The sequence below is a fragment of the Heptranchias perlo genome, chromosome 22 (genome assembly GCF_035084215.1).
Source record: "Heptranchias perlo isolate sHepPer1 chromosome 22, sHepPer1.hap1, whole genome shotgun sequence".
Classification (NCBI taxonomy): domain Eukaryota; kingdom Metazoa; phylum Chordata; class Chondrichthyes; order Hexanchiformes; family Hexanchidae; genus Heptranchias; species Heptranchias perlo.
This window is the reverse complement of record NC_090346.1, coordinates 48,727,409-48,744,778: the sequence shown is the minus strand read 5'-3', so window position 1 is coordinate 48,744,778 and position 17,370 is coordinate 48,727,409. Positions and strand designations below refer to the sequence as shown.

At 42.1% G+C, this 17,370-nt stretch overlaps 2 protein-coding genes across 4 annotated transcripts in view; one reads left to right on the top strand and one right to left on the bottom strand.

The window, feature by feature from the left end:
• Nucleotides 1-281: 281 nt before the first annotated feature.
• slx4 (SLX4 structure-specific endonuclease subunit homolog (S. cerevisiae)) lies at nt 282-16,685 on the top strand. Its single transcript, XM_068003560.1, has 15 exons — nt 282-342; nt 616-1,081; nt 2,742-2,978; nt 3,872-4,055; nt 4,342-4,563; nt 5,605-5,822; nt 6,333-6,655; nt 7,519-7,792; nt 8,303-8,391; nt 8,599-8,745; nt 9,288-9,457; nt 9,788-12,315; nt 12,920-13,022; nt 13,633-14,130; nt 15,180-16,685. Exons 2-15 carry the CDS (start codon nt 703-705, stop codon nt 15,553-15,555), a joined length of 5,748 nt encoding a protein of 1,915 aa, XP_067859661.1. The 5' UTR covers nt 282-342; nt 616-702; the 3' UTR covers nt 15,556-16,685.
• The window catches only part of LOC137340791 (uncharacterized), a 32,087-nt gene continuing 28,917 nt past the window's right edge, over nt 14,201-17,370 (bottom strand). For 2 of the 3 annotated variants that reach the window (XM_068003565.1, XM_068003566.1), the window contains exon 10: nt 14,201-14,587. The gene's annotated coding sequence lies outside the window, so the exon portion shown is untranslated. Of the gene's footprint in view, nt 14,588-14,608; nt 15,379-17,370 lie in introns of those variants that run through there. The other variant, XM_068003568.1, reaches the window with a different exon arrangement.

The window sequence follows — 17,370 nt, the reverse complement described above, 5'->3', positions numbered from 1 at the left end:
TCCCCGCTCCCCCGGTCCTTGCTCCGGCCGCTCTCTCCCCGCTCCCCCGGTCCTTGCTCCGGCCGCTCTCTCCCCGCTCCCCCGGTCCTTGCTCCGGCCGCACTCTCCCCGCTCCTTGCTCCGGCCGTACTCTCCCCGCTCCCCCGGTTTGCAGCCCGCTGGATTGGACTCACATCACGTGACTCTCTATGCTGTCAGGTGACAGACAGATCACGTGCTGCTCCATTGTTGCCGCCGCCGCCATGTTTGTTCGGGGCAATAACAAGAAAAAAAATATGGCGGATAACCACTTCCGGTATGGGAGGGAAGGGGCAAAAAAAAAGAGGCGCGCTGCGGCCTGAGGTAAATCGGCCATGATCTAATTGAATGGCAGAACAAGCTCAAGGGGCTGAATGGCCTCCTCCTGTTCCTATGTATCAGACTTGAAGGGTTGAATGGCCTCCTGTCCTATGTTCCAGTGCACATTAAGTAATGCCAAAAATGGGTTTTAAACACCTGTTAATTGTAGGAAGAAGGAAAGCTTCAGGGAGGCGAGAGAGTTCCACAAGTGTGAGGTCCAGGGATGAGTCTTGATTTCAATGCATTGAGGCTTGACCTTTGGTTTCTCATTTGCAGGCAATCGTTAAATGAAGAGGATGGTTTTGAGTTGCGGTCACCGCTGATCTCTCATGTCTGTCTCGTAATGTAACACACTTGGAACTGATGGATGAATCGGACGATGATTTTGTTGAGCTCTGCAAGAGAGTGCCAAGGTACGTGGCAGAAGGTGGAGGAAAGAAATGCAAATCTGTCTGCTCGAACCGTCAGAGTGCCTTTGCAGCAAAGCCAAAGTTGAAAGAAAGCCAAGCATCGACCAGCGAGGCAAACTGGATCAACAAGAGCAAAGCCCATGGTGATGGGGCACAAGAGATCCATCAGACCGGCATCACTGGGGGAACTGAATATTGGACACATGAACTGCCCGGCCCTTCCTGCAGCAGTCTCGGGCATATAACCTGTGAGGATGTTGTTGTGCAGGGCCCTTCAAAGCCTGAGGCTTCACAGCGGTCTGGGACTGTTAAGAATAAGGATGGTTTACCAGGTAGGTATCAGTAAATTTTTAAAAAATATATAGAAAATTAACTCTTTATCAAATTTTTTTTTATCAATACAAATTGTCAAGCGTTTTTTTGGGTTAATGATCCTGTATTTACCAAAAGCTGGTGGTCTGATCTTCGAGTTGTAAAAGCAATTCAGACGGGGGGGGGGAAAAGTCAGGGACGAGCAAAGACTATTTAGCCTGTTGAAGCTCATGCCTCTAGTGTGTTAACCTCCTGTTGTTATTTAACAGTATGTTAAATAATCCAGAAGTTTTGCCTTATTACCTTGTTTGGTGGATTAGTCTAAACAATGTCTCAGTCTGACTTAATTGTTTCCTCCTTTAATGTAATATTGCAGATTGAGGTGTATGTAATAAATGGACTTTTAAGAAAAGCGGTGTTTTCTTCCCCACTTTTGGCAGTAGGGATAACTGTCCAAAGTAATTTAAAATGGATAAAAACAGTAAATGCCAGAAATCTGAAATAAAAGCAGAAAATGCTGGAAATATATGGTAGGTCCATCAGCATCTGTAAAGAAAGAGAACAGGTTAACATTTTGGGTGAAAATCCTTCATCCAAAGGCATGATGATCTGTTTTTTTTGGTTCCTCTTTATTCAGAAAATTAGCCTTTGAGTCTAACCTGTGCTGTACCTGCCCTGGGAGTGTTTGATGGGACAGTGTAGAGGGAGCTTTACTCTGGATCTAACTTGTGCTGTACCTGCCCTGGGAGTGTTTGATGGGACAGTGTAGAGGGAGCTTTACTCTGTATCTAACCTGTTCTGTACCTGCCCTGGGAGTGTTTGATGGGACAGTGTAGAGGGAGCTTTACTCTGGATCTAACTTGTGCTGTACCTGCCCTGGGAGTGTTTGATGGGACAGTGTAGAGGGAGCTTTACTCTGTATCTAACCTGTTCTGTACCTGCCCTGGGAGTGTTTGATGGGACAGTGTAGAAGGAGCTTGACTCTGTATCTAACTTGTGCTGTACCTGCCCTGGGAGTGTTTGATGGGACAGTGTAGAGGGAGCTTTACTCTGTATCTAACTTGTGCTGTACCTGCCCTGGGAGTGTTTGATGGGACAGTGTAGAGGGAGCTTTACACTGTATCTAACCCGTGCTGTACCTGCCCTGGGAATGTTTGATGGGACAGTGTAGAGGGAGCTTTACTCTGTATCTAACCTGTTACCTGCCCTGAGAGTGTTTAATGGGACAGTGCAGAGGGAGCTTTTACTCTTATCTGTCAGTTTGGCTCAGTGGTCGCACTTTCACCTCTGACTGAGAAGGTCGTGGGTTCGAGCCCCATTCCAGGACTTGAGCATAAAGTCCAGGCTGACACTTCAGTGCAGTATTGATGGAGTGCTGCACTGTCAGAGTTGCTGTCCATGATGTGTGGAACAGAAGGCCGAGAAAGGCAAGAGAGAAATCAAAACTGTTTTCAAAAAGGGGGGAATCTCTCCCTCACTGACAAAAAAATAGCTGAATTTGACTCCCGTTAGTGTCTAGATTGTTCGTTGCACCGAACCTTGTGGATTTCAAATACTGATCGTCCCGAGAGGAATATTTTTTATGCTGATTGTCTTCAAGAAAGTACGATACTAAGAATCGTACTTTGGTTGTGTGCCAGTGGTGATCGCTTGTCTGTTAGGTGTGGCTCTTTTTTTCAGGCAGTCTATGGACCAACAGCCTCGGTCGTTCAACAAGTGAAAAGAAAACTGTCAACAAAGGCCTTGGTGTGAAAGAACGAGTTTTGGGAAATATGCAGCAGTTTAGAAGAAAGGAACCTGAGCGTTTGAGACACAGCACTGATGTGAAAATACTGCTAGCTCCTACTAACCAAGAGGATGAGAAGAACAAGACAGCCCACTCCTTGGACACGAACAGAGAGAACGGTGGAAGAGCAAGTAAGTCAGTCACAGTATCCCTACCTGTATCGTTCGTTTTTAAGGAGGAGGATTCGTTAATCAAATGTTCTCTCCTTATTATCGGTTCAAAAAATAGCTGTTCTATTAAATTTGATATGTGTTTTGCACACTCCTTACTTGGCCATCACTATTCTGTGACACATTGTAGTATAACAAGTCTAAATGAGATGTGTTAACTATCAGAGGTTAACGAGAGTATTAACAGCACAGGGAGCACTACCTCTCCTGTGTTTGCTTCCCCATGTTTAGTGTCTCTCCACAGCTGAGATCAGCAACTCAGTGGCATGGTTGATCAAACTTGTGTTGCCCGCTCCTGTGGGGACCTGTGTTGCTGTTGCGCTGGGCTGTGCCACCCCAATTTATATGTTTTTAATATATGGTTATAAATATTTTAGTGCTGCATTTTTCACCATAATAGCATACGCTATATATACTGTATCCTGAGAAAACCTTATCTGTGTTTTGGTGTGGGACATTGTTTCCTTATTAAATGGGGAAGTATTTATCACTTTTTTTAAAACCCTCCCTGTGACGTGACTTGTAGCTATAGGCAACACATTGCATAATACTGGTGGTGGTGAGGGCAAATTGGTAGGAATGGAAAATATGAACTTCAATGGAAAAGGGAGCAAAAAAGAACACTTCAAGACACCTTCCAAACATGCTTTACGGTACTTGAATAGCTTTCTTGACTATTTTAGGATGCTTGAGCTTAGCTTTGGAGTTTATAGTGCCATCTTATCCCTGAGTGCGTGAAAGTCTTTGAAATGCTTCCGGTCATCTAATGATTCTCTGCTTTTTGTCGGGAAATTCTTGACTATTATGACTCTTATAGTGTAGTGTTAAATATGATGATATCTGTTTGGCTGCAGCTGATGACTGCCAACAGACTGCAGACAGCAGTGCATCCTTGGCGTGGGCGATACAACAGGAGATGGAAGCAGAGGTACCAGCCGATGCCTGTACCCTCGAAGAGAACGGGTTCTTCTTTTGTGTAATCTGTCAGAAGGATCTTTCCAACATGAACTCTGTTCGCCGTGCACAGCACATCAACAGGTGAGAGGCACCTGAACGTAGCACCTGTCCTTTTTGAATATCATATGATTGATATTATGTTAATTCATCAATTCTATTACACATATTCTTCATGGACCAACCTTCCTGATGTTCTTTTATGTTCAGTTTTCAATGATTAGTGACTAGTGCTCATACATAGCCACATCTTTTGACTTTTATTAGCCTAATATTGGTTTAAGTGCTAGTAGTGAGGGAAGGGGAAACACAGGGGAAAGAAGCTACCTGAACAGGAATTGCATTAACTTCTTTCAATCTGACCTTACAGGTGCTTAGATGAAGGAGAGCAGAGAACAGCAGCAGCTGTCTCTTTGAACGCACCTTCAGTTCCTGAATGCCCGATTTGCGGGAAACACTTTAAAACCTTGAAGAGCCGAGTGACTCACCTCAAACGCTGCGCGAATGAAATGGAGGTCCCACCACGGTTGTTGCTGCAGGCAATTCAGAGGCAGCACTCACAGCCTTCTGAAAGCTCAGCTTACTCGACGAGGTAATTGAAACAAAAAGCTGGGGTTGAATCTGTTCCCCTCCCTTAATTACACAGAGGTGCTGCCACCGCATCCAAGTTGGGCTCACTCCTGCCTTTCAGACTTGCCTTCATTTTCAGTTATCTCTGTCCCCTTTGTCAACTCAATGTGCCTTGTACACCCGATGTTGTTATCTCCCAGCCTAATCCATTTACATGGCCAACCTGTCTGATCTGTGCTACATATCCATAGAAAAAGTGACTGGTTTCAGAATGATGCTTATGGATGACATAATCACGTGAGTTCCTCTTGCTCTCAGTTCCACAATGAGTTCCAACTGAAACACATTCAGTATGAATATAATGAGGGTGATTGGGTGTCACAGTGGGTTAGCACATTCTTCTTTCCAGCTGGGGTCTGGGTGGGATTCGATGACCGATTTCATGAGTTGAAAGTTTCCTCTCTCTTCGAATGAGACATTAAACTGGAATCCCATCTCTCAGTTCCACTTTGAGCACACAATCTGAGGCCATCATTCCAGTGCATAACTGGGGAGTGCTGCATTGTTGGAGGTTCCATCTTTCACATGAAATGATAAACTGAGGCCCAGTCTGCCTGTTCAGGTGTGTGTAAAAGATGCATGGTATCTCCATCACATAACAGTCACTCCACTTCAGAGTGCTTCATTGTATGTGAAATACTTTGGCTCATTTCTGAGAGGTACGGTCAGGCGCGATACAACTGCAAGTCTTCCTTTATGATTTCTGGTAATATTGGGCTGAGTCTGCTACCCCATCATTACACCACATTCAGAGCCAGGTTAACGGACTACACTAAACTTTGCTGAATGTGGCCCAGTAAGTGTTCACACAGAGGATCAGTGCCATTGACCAGCTCCCAAGTATTGCAAATTAATCATATATTTCATGATGCTTAAAACATTGTCTCCTGTGAAGTATGTTGGCTAGTACTTTAACCTTTCTGTGGAAATCTCTGGGTGCGTATGTATGGTATATATAATCTTAAAACTTCCCCCTTTTTTTCTTGTTAATTGTAAATGTCAGCCTTCAGCCAGGTAGATTAAAGCGAAAAGGTTCAACGAGAGAAAATGAAGCTTCAAAGAAATGCAAGACTAGCAGGAACCAGCCAGTGGATGAGGATACAATGGTTGCTATGGCGTTATCTGCATCTTTGTTGGAACAGGAGAGACGGGAACAGACTAAGCAAAGCATAATCCCTCACGCTAATAACTTCAGCCTCACCAAAATGCTGGTAGCCGCAGGTAGGAGTTAAATTGTGGACAACTACGCTCATTAGGAAGCAAGTTAACCCAGTCCTGAATTCTTCCCCATGGAGTGTAACTTTTTTTATCAGTCTCACTCAGAAAAAAAATCGCAGGACTATGGGGAAAGAGCGAGGGAGTGGGACAAATTGGATAGCTCTTTCAAAGAGCTGGCACAGGCACGATGGGCCGAATGGCCTCCTTCTGTGCTTTTTAGATGTTCCTCTGCGTAAACACTGTTCAGTCCAGGGACCTGGGTAACGTTTTATCCAGAAGTGTGCTGAAGAGGTGAACACAGATTTGACTTGGGACTTCTGTTGTGTCAGGAGAGATGTTAAAACGTTTTAACAAATTATAATTTCAGCGATGTCCTGTGCCATTGTATTTTGTCTGTGTTTTGTGAATTCAGATGGAATTTCAAAGCATATTTTCCTGTTGCAATAGCGTTACACGATTTTCTCATTAATGTGATGTACAAATATTTTATTTAAATGCTGGTTTTTGGTTTAGACAAGAGAAGTCGAAAGAAGAGGAAGGACACCCATCCCCCCGTGTTACTGGTGCAGGACTCTGAGATGGCGCTCAAACGGGTCCAAGACAGGTTGGCGACGCTGCTGTCCGAGGAGGTGGAAGTACGTAGCACTCCTCCACTTCCTGCAAGCGCTTTCCGCGCGGGTGGAATGCTGAGGCACGTCTGGTACGTGCGCCCAGGGACGACCGAGCAAGATAGCCTCTGGTGTCGCAGTGCGTTGTTCGGAGGCAGTGATTGTGACTCTGCATCATTCTACACAAATGACTTGGTCCCTCCTATAATACCATGGAAACCACAACAGGTGAGGTGATTTATGAAGGATGCAAAATTCAGGAGGATTAATCAGGAGAGGATAACTGCAGGTTTTATTAATTCATGCATATATTTTTTTCCTTGTTTTTTTCCCAAGCTAGAACAGGTCTGCAGCCTCCTCATTTCACATTATCTGTTACAATTTCATGTATTTTATAAAACCACTCTCAATGTGAACAGTTTCACAGCATTTTCTGGAAGTGGGTCTGGTCCCCTATTATCCGGAAGCCGTGGCTTTTGGATAATCTGCCCTTGCAGAGTTCTGTGACCTCATGATTAACAGCTACCCTAATAGCAGTAATCTGTTTACCGGATTAATAACAACTTGCATTTATATAGCACCTTTAACGTAGTAAAACGTCCCAAGGCGCTTAAATGTAGTTTTGTGCTATGCTGCGCACTCTCTTTGCATTGGTGAATTTTGCACTTGAGCCAGAGGTTTTCGTGCATTTAATATGCTAATTTATAATTAATGTGAAGCATAAAAAAATGTCATATACTATTAGGTGAAATTTTAAACATAAATATAAGGGGTAAACTCCCATAATGTTTAATGATCTGTTTTGAGAAATAGCCATGAAAATTAAGAAAGTCTCTGGATTGGCAGATTCTGCTGTCTTCAATCTGTTACCATTTATGATATTGCCGTCCATTAAAACTGAAGCATGAGAACATTGTTATTGTATCAAATAGCATTGAGCTCCTGGAACTGAAGATGGGAGTGGACACTTAAACAGTGGCCACTAACAAAGGAAAAAAAAACCCTTGAAAATAGCATGTGGGAAACTCGCAGGATCAGTTCTGTATTTTGCAAGCTGGCATCCACTAATCACACTGCACGTTTTGTTGAAGGGGCATGATCAGGAATTTCCGGCTTGCAAGAAGCAAATGTTATCTTCTACAGTGGCCACAAAAGACCTTACAGGACCCGCCTCAGAGATGATCCATAACCACCCAGCACCAGCTGGTGACGTTAGTGAGACTGGGGCCAGAGTGTCTATGGCCAGGAGTCGTCAGGATCAGACCTTCTTCGACTTAATGGATTTAGCAGGCGAGGGAATGACGTTGACACAATGGAATTATGGGGTAAAGAGTGAGCAAGGCAGTGACGTAACAGGAAAAACTGGTATGTGGGAACTTTATACACCTGATTAAAGATCTGGACCTTTACAGCTAGTTACAGAATCTTTTTTTGGAAAAATTCAGTTGGGTTATAGAATGCAGAAATTATATCAATTATAATTGTGCAGGCAGTGGTATCTCTGTGCATATTTGCAGAGATTTTAGAATTGAATTGCACTTGCTATTGAATTAATGCTTAATAAAAACTGTAATTATTTTGGAGTCCTATCTAAAGTCTGCTAAATCGACTTTCTCTGAATTGCTCAGTAATAGTTTTTTTGACATACTTTTAATATCTCGGTATAAAGTTTTTTTTTAGATTAATTTCGGTGAGTACCGTTGAGTTTTTATATGTGTTGTATTGTGGAACAATGTAGCTTTACGTTGAATATTGTAGCAACAGTTAGGGATTTATCATGTTTATCACTTCACTGAGCAGTGAAACTTTCGTTCATTCTTATAAATCGATACCTGTATTCCAGGTTTTACTGGATCTGTTCATTTTACCCTACAGGAAGGGAGTCCTTATCGGATGACATTACGCCAAGTGGATTTGTCCCAGCTCAGAGCAAGGGAAGTTGTGGAAATAATCTGCACCATGGAGTAAGCAAACCAGTTTAATTTTATTGACGTGAAATGCAAAACCTTCCTGCTCCCGCAGTTTTGATCATTTTTATAAGCTCACTGGGGTTTCCTATTGAAGGTTGCAAAAGAGATTCAAGACAAAAAAAATTATTTCAAAAAAGGTGATTTTTTTGTATTGTTAACCATCTGTAATTATTTTTAATATTTGGTAAATTTTGATTTCAGCAACAACTGAAGAAACTGACCGAAGACCTCGGAGGAATGGTGAACAATCCGCACCTGAGTGATGTGCAGTTTCAGGTGGACAATGGTGATGTTGTGTATGCTCACCAGTTTGTTCTGTACGCTCGCTCTCCACAGCTCGTGCAAACTGTAAGTGATAGGATTTGTTTCTTTAAATGGGCCATAGAAATAATTTTCCTTCCCTCCCCCGTGGCTAGGAATCACACAAGAACAGGTCAGAGCTGTTATGTCTTTGGACGTCTGCCACATGTGGAGCAAGCAGTTGGTACTCCTGATGTGTAATGTCACCACACTGCAAGTACAACCAAGTTATAAAGCTGTTTTGTTTGCAACTGAGGCAGATGTGCTAAGCCCAGGTCTACAATTTAACTATCATTAGTGATGTGCGTAATGCAATACTGCACTGACACAATGACTTTGTCCTGCCTTGTGCTGCCACCCACTTTCTTGCATAGCAGTTCGCACTCATTGGTGCATTTGAATCCATCAGAACGGAAACACTTGATTCTTATCACAAGTGAACATGCACTGATATCTGCCAAATAGTAGACTAGTTATGTGCTCTCTTGAAGGGTAACCCATGGAGCCTATCGCATTTCTTTGTCTGTTCTTAGCCTGTTGTTTTGTCAACTCAAATGAGACCTTGAGTTTGGCGACTTACTGTTCTGCAGGTGCACGATGATGGATTCCTGGTGGAAGAGGATGGTGCTCTCGGGACTCGCAGACTGTTACTGCCTGAAGTTACAACAGAGGCAGTTTGTACGTTCCTTCGGTATCTGTACACTGCTAGTATCTCTATATCACCCAGTGTGCTTTCAGAGCTCTACGCTCTTGCTAAGAGGTTAGTATAGTAATGTAGTACTAAGATCAGACATGAATATTGAAGTGTTGCCTTTAATCTACAGTGCCCTACTATTTTTAAAAATTTTTATTTGATTCTAAAGCACATCCCAAAATAACTAACTTGCTAGATGGATCGATGCTTGCAAAGTGTCTGAGGATTTGAGTGTTTTGACTCAGTCAGGCCCTGGACCAACATAGCCCTAAGTTTAAATGAAAATTCCATTTGAAAGATCTTTATTTAAATGAGGCAAGTTGAACATCTTGTTACCTGCTGCCTTCCCTTGTCAGTATTATGTCATGGATCGACATGTTTCTCTGTATTGATCAGGTTTGCTGTGAGTGAGTTGGTGGAAATCTGTGAAGACTGTTCAGAGGAAGCTGAGCCTGTTGGAGATAGTTCAGAAAATGATCCTTTCACTGAAATGGAAGATGAAAAGTATGGAAATAGAGAAGAGAACCTCCAGGACCTTCTGAGGTCTATGTGGATAGATGAAGCCGAGGAGCCTGCCTTTGACATCAAATCTGTGGAGTATGAGGACGAAGAGAAGGTCAATGAGAAAGTTGATGATGAGGAATTAGAAGAGCTTTATGAGTTTGTTGCATCTCAGAGAAAAATTGTGACAACCTCCCTTAATGTTGAGACTGAGGGGCATGATCCGAAGAACAGTAGTATGGAAACTGGAGGAGAAACTGATACATGTGGAGAAAATGGGCAGAGTGTCGAGGGACTAAGAACTGAAAGTGAAACGGTTGGAAATTCTGAGTCTTCTGTGACTGAAGGAGAAAAAGTATCTGATTCACAACGTCCTTCGAAGGCCCTGGAAATGTCCAAGATTCAAGAACCCTCTCAGAACGTCAAAACATTTCAACTGGACCATTCACAAAACCTTAGTCTTAAACCTGATTTGAATTTAAATACCAGTGATGATTGTCTGTTTTCAGAAACTGATTTATCAGTAGAATCTCAGCAAGATATGAAATTTGGGGAAAAGCATGATTTTGGTATCTCTGAAGAAGGCAAAACTTTTGCTGGACAGAGCAGTCATTTGTTTAGTTCATCTGCCAATTGCAGCATTAACAGAATTTCACCCACATGTGAGATTGAAAGTCCCTCTGCTTGCCTGAGTTTGTCTGACCTGCCTGTGGTTGGTCTGTCACCGTTGGAAACTTGTATAAATGAGAAATCCACACAAGAGCATCTGTCTTTATTTTCAGCTGTAATCTCATCCCTCGGAGCCAAACACAATGTGAATTCTTCTGAAATTTTGTCTTGTGCCTCAGTGAATCCAAATGGGCAACTACATTGGGGAGATGAAACGTGTGACAATCCTAAAGTTCCTCAGAAACTTGATGCTCAAAAATCTCCAGGATACTTCGAAGGAGACTGGCTATCTAAACAAAAAACCCCTTCAACAAGGGCTCCTTGTTTGGAGATGGTGTCCCAAAATACCGGTGAGGTGCAACACTGCAATCCATTGTCACCTATTAGCATTGACTCAAGTCAGTCTGTAGCAGAGAATAAATCCAATGATACAGTGTTGATCATAAACTCAGATGAGGAAATGGAAATAACTGAAAACAAAATATCAGGATCTTGTTCTGAAAACATACAATTGATGCCTTTATGTGACTTTAAAGGTTTGGGCGATGAATTAGACCCGAGTCCAGATGGTAAACTGTTTCGTATTAAGCCTGAAATGGCTTCAAGCTCCAAGATCGATGCTGAACAGAAAAACTCCAAAGTTTATGGAAGTCCATCTAAGCATTTGGATGAGGTGCACAACAATAACATTTCAGAGTTGTCTCCAGACTGTGTTGTTAAAGAGGTGTCTAATGAAAGCCAGGATAAGAACAGTGAATGTGAGCTGACTCTACGGCTTAGCAGTGAAAGTGAACAGAGTAATGAGGACCGTACTGTGGAGGGGTCATGGCTGATACCAGGCACTCCACCTTCAACGAGAACCAGACATTGCTCCACACTGACTACAAATTCTCATTTTCTACAGAACCAAAGTATCAAAAGGGGCAAGTTGTTTGAGAAATCAGTAGAACAGGCGACTACAGTGTTAAAATCTGATGGTGTGGGACAGGAAAGAACTGAGGCAATCGTCCCATTGAAGAAAACTTTAAAAGACACTGAAGAAATAAACCTTGTTAGTGAGATGGATTGCTTTGCAGAAAGGAATTCCAACAACCAGTCTTTGAGTGATTCACTGTGCTCATCCCCCATTCCTCCCTCACAGATCTCTGATTGTGTTGTTGAATTAGAAAGTGGGGACACTTCAGTCAGCAGTTCTACTTCAGCACAACCAGAGGGAGCACTGTCTGTGTCACTTTGCTCTGAAGAGAAGGAAGCAACAGACAAGTCTGTGCTGGAGATTGAAGACACTGAGGAGGAGATGTCGACAGCTCAAGCTGACAATAGCTGTCAGTTTGATGATGAGCCCCCAATGCCATATGACAACGAGTGTTGGAATTCTGATGGTAGTCCCCAACTCGAAGAGGAAAATTCAAACTGCGAAGACACATTTCTTCACAAGACAATCAATCAGGCAAAGAATAAGGATGAACTGTGTCCCATCACGTACACAGAGAACAAAAATAGCACACCTCTTCCAGGAAAATCAAAGCCCAGGATGTCCTTTTCATCTAGTGGAGTAGATCACAGCAGCAAAGCTGATAAGGATTCCCTTCCCAGCAGACAACAACCCAGTTTTTTTGATTTCAAAATCTGGGATGATTTGGATGAAGATGATGAGCTTCCAGAAGTCATCCCTGGATTTTCTCAAAAGTTACCTGTCCTTCAGAAAGACACCACTGATTCTAGACAATATGCTGGAGAGCACAAGACTTCAGGTAAGTAGTCAGCCTGAATTAAGGAAGGTTTTTAACTTCCAAGTCCCATGTTTGGAATTAAGCTGAGTCTGGAGATGTGATCTATCTTGGGTTTTGACGTTTAAATCTCTAAACTGAGATACTTAAGGCTTTGGCATTTTTTGGGACATTAATATTCTTTTAAATGTTTCTGATTAAGTTTTTATACCAGAAATATAAATAATAGATGGAGTAAATTAAATGCTTTTGATCCTTAAAGTGTATTGGCTCAAGGGTGATTTTTTTTGCCCCTATCACATATTGGTACTAATTACAGCTAATGACAGCAGTAGCTGCTAAACTTCAGAGTGGTATAATTTTTGACCTCTATGTAGTCAACGTGAAACGTGACTATAAATAACATGAGCTGTAAGAACAGAAAAAGCTGGAAATTAGACTGCAAAATAGAAGCGAGTGTCATGGGGGAGTTGCAAAAGTTTTGGTATTTTAATTTCACAGAAATGTGTCATTTTCTGTATTTAATGTAGCAGTAGCCTTTTTTTAATTGGATTAATTTTATAGCATTTTCAGGCTTACTTTCATCCTTTTATCTAACGTTCTTTCACTGATTTGTATCTTTTTTCAGCACCTGCCAACCGAAAGAAAGCTCAACTCCCATTGGTGCCCATCACCCCAGAGCCTCCTTATTCAGTGATGGCCACCCCACAGCTAAAGAACGAGCTGGGGAAGTAAGTTGATGGTTGGGGTTGAGTTTTCCTGCATTACACTTTAATAGTAAAGTAATAAATTCACTAATAAATCCAGTAGGGAATGTACGAGAAAGGCCTTCACCCAAAGAGTAGAAAGAATGTGGAGTGGTTGCGGTGAATAGCATAAATGCATTTAAGGGGAAGCTAGAGAAGCACGTAAGGGAGAAAGGATTAGAAGGATACTCTGATAGGGTGAGATGAAGAGGGGTGGGAGGAGGCTCGGGTGGAGCATAAACGCCGGCATAGACCAGTTGGGCCGAATGGCCTGATTCTGTGCTGTAGACTCGATGTAAATATCGTAGTTCCATTTTTGGCAAAGATATCTTTCTCTTATTGAAGGTAACACTGCACTGAAATGATTGGGATATTGATGCAGAGTCTTTGAAATCAGAATTCATCGTAGGGGGCATCCTCCTATCAGTGCCATTCTTTCATTATTACACAGAATTCTTCCTCGTCGAGGGTGATTCGATGAGGCCACACTCAGAGCGTGAGTTGGAGAATCGGGGCTACCGTATAACATGTGCTCAATATTATAGTCTAGAAAATCTTTCTGTCGGGACTAGCTGTTTTTTTTTAAATGTTCCAGGTTTGGTGTTCGACCTCTGCCAAAACAGAAAATGATTCTGAAATTGAAAGAGATTTACCATTATACCCATCGGGTCATTCAGCCCGACTCCGACTCCGACTCCGAGCAGGAAATATCATCTTCACAGCCTTGCATCCGGAAACCAGCTTCAGTCGGCCTGGTCCAGTCCACACAGCCAGCACCAGTTCCAACTAGCAAACCAAAGGCCAGCGCCAAAATCCGGTCGCAGCCTGTTTCAGCAGGAACGAAACCGCAAAAACGCCACGCCAAAAAACAGTCCAAGTCTGTTTCAGTAGAAACGAGCAAACCAGCCACAAAAGGTCGTCCCAAGGCCACTTCTAAAAGAAAAGGAAAAACCTGTGTCCGTGAATCGCACAAACTGGAGGCTAAATCACCGTCGAAAGCTGCTGCTTGTGATGAAGCCGATCAGCTGTCTTCATCCCAAAGCTCCTCATTCTCTTCTGCAGCAGGGAGTGAGGGCTCCTTTGAATCACAAAGGTGGGTCAATTAAATCTGAGTGCAATGAAGGAAATAAAACAACTGAATGAAAGAAAAAGCAGCAACCACCTCAAATAAATCAATTTACTTGGGAAAAAAAAACATTTTTAAACCATAAGCAGTAAAAATCAGTACAATGAAAGAAATAAAATGGCCGAACGCTGAGTTATTTGACTGCCATGTTTTGGACTACCTCAAAAGGGTAGATTTGAAGAGTGTCTGTCAAACTACCACTTGGACCAATCCTCGGACTCAAACAGTGCTGTTTGGGCCTTTCTACTAAACACTTGTTTTCCTATAGATCTGTTTTGAACGCAGGTTACCCGAAACATATACCTTCCTCCGCTGAGGGAAGTACTTATTCAAACTTTCGCGGTATGATGAAGTGAGTTTAGCTACTTTGTAGAGTTCGGGAGATCCCGGACAGATTTTGGTAACTTTCTTCCTTATTTTACGCCTGAAAAACAAGCAAAACAGGTTCATTTTCTCCCCCATCATTCATTGAAACAAACAAGGAGTAAGCTTAGGTGACTAATAGGAAAAATCATGACTGTGATAAGTATGAAAATAACATTGTAAAGGGACACTGCCCTTACGATTCTCCCTGTTGGTCACGGGGACTTGCTGTTGGTGATTTGAGATAAATGCTTCTCTTTGAAGAACAAAGATCCTACAGGATACACAAAGTAAGTTAAACATCTGCCCTAATCCTCTTTCCAACACCACACTGCAGCTTTCTAACAAGATACAGCAAATTATCTTTCAAAATGTGAAAGCAAGTTCTGCCTAAGGTTAAATTTGCCGTCATTGCAGAATTACTTCACGTCAATAAACCTTGCATTGCCCGTTTCCCATTACCAATTCACATCAGTTGACGTGGGCCCTTAGATCTCACCACAGGCCGTACAATGTAAATCAGTCTAAGTAGATATCTTAGGGAAACTGTCAACCCTGCTCACCGAGGCCATTTTTAAAAAAAATGTTCATGATGACAGACTACTTGTCTGGATTGTATGAACAAACCCTGTTCATCTTTCTTCCAATTTCAGGCTGACAGCCGATGAATTTGATAATGTCTTTGCCACTGAATCTGGCGATGAAGAGGATGATGGAATCACTCCATCACAGGCAGAAGTCCGCGAGGCTGATACAACGGACGCCATACGACAATACATTCGGTCGAACCCATCTCTGTACAATAAAATCCTGCTGTACAAGCCCTTTGAGCTGTCCGAACTCCACCAGCAGCTTAAAGAAAATGGGATAAAGGTTTCCATGGGCAAGTTGCTGGATTTTCTCGATGCTCACTGCATCACATTTACCACAGCTGGAGCAAGGAAGAAGTTGCAACAGAAAAAACAGGGCGCTGGTAAACGGCGTAAGGGAAAGCTAGTTAGTGCCACAGGAACAGGTAAGTGCCGGTAACTTCAGGATAAAACATTCCCCTCCTGTGAGCTGCTGGAAATGCTACTGTAATCTCCATCTGGTTTGGAAACCATCTTATATAAAATTATACATTCAGGTGAGAATACTTTAGTGCCACAGTGTTTTAATTCAGGAGGTTTAGGCACATCAGCATTAACTACTGTGGAATAAGGATACCCCCTGTAGAATATTTCAGTAACTGTAGCCCTACCTCAGCATTTTAGGAGCAACTTGGTCTCTTGGAAGCCAGTGGTGTTTGTAATGAGATTGGCATCACAATGCACAAAGGTGTGATCTTAATGCAGATTAACTGCATTGTCTCACTTTCAGCCAAATTCTAGGTGACCGTCTCTACAGTTTGAATTGCATTGAAAAACAGACTGTAAAATTAATTAAAAGGCTGCAAGGTCACTTGCCTGCAGGAGTGAAGCTATTTTTGGGTGTTTAGTGATCCAAATGTGCTGACTACACGCTGGCACTTTCTTCATCAATCGTGCTGACTTTCCTCCTCTCCACTCTACTAGTCTGTCGCTGTTTTAGAATCATTCTCAGATCGGGTAGGAGTGCATATCAAGGAATTGTAAGCAACACAACAATGAGTAAATGGGGGAGAAAAAGGGCCTTCTGCATTGGAATCTATCCAATTTAATCAAATAACTTAACCCCTGCATTTACAATCCAGGTGTGGCAATCTAGTTCAAAATAATCTGTATATTTGTATATAATTGTACAAGAAATTGTTCAAAACTTTGTAGACATGTAATTGAAAAAAAAAACTAGAATGGGTGTTTGAGTTTTGACTGTGGGATATGTGCAGTATAATTTATACTGATTTTCTCTTGTACCTACAATAGAGAAATTAGGTATTTTGATAAGCAATAGCAGTTTTGTTCACCAAGAGCTGAATTGGATATACTTTTATCCAGAATGTTAATACATTTTGTGTGTGTGTGTAATTATTGGTAAGTGCCAGCATCCTATCTCCCAATTTGGCAGTGGACCAAGAGGTGTATTTAATGTTGGTGAATTGTCCTGATATTTGCTATTTAAGTATAGATTTCATGCATTTTTAAAAAAATAAACAGAAATGCACTTTTAATCATTGTGAAGCTTTCTACCCTTCATGAAAACAGTGTCCTGAGTGTACATGGAGTACAGGTAACTCCCAAACGGACAATACACCCTTTACAGTGAGTATAGTATCTCTTCACGATCTATTATGAAAATTGATTACAGGGCAGGAGAAGCTGATTTGCTGCCTCTATGGGCCAGTGAGAAAGTCCTCTTATTTAATACTAATTACATTTTCTGACTGTAATTCACACCTTAACATCTGAAATTAAAAATGGTGTCACATCTCCTATCTCATTAAAGCACAATGCCGTGACTGGATTTCAGTCATGTTAATAATTCTTTTTTTACCACTTCAAAGTGGGAGCTTTAGGTAGAAATGAACAAATCTCAGTGGAGGAATGAAGCACGTCAAGGTGGATTATGTTTTTGTAGAGGTCACGAGGTTATTTGTACAACCACTGGTTTCTTGAAGCGTGGCAGTGTGTGGGCCCTAGAGGGTCTTTCCCAGCTGGGTACAACTCACTCTATATCTCTGTTGCTATTCCATGATTTCATTGTATAGATCTCTTTCTAATATAAGAAACAAGATGTAAGCCAGAACAAAGCTTTATTTCATGAGTAAAACGAACACAACCAATTGAGATAGGTGAGATTGGAGTCTTTCCATTGCACGATCTCCCTTTGTTAGTATAAAGTAGCCCAGTCCCAGGCTTCTTTAAATCCCTCCTGCCATGGAATACA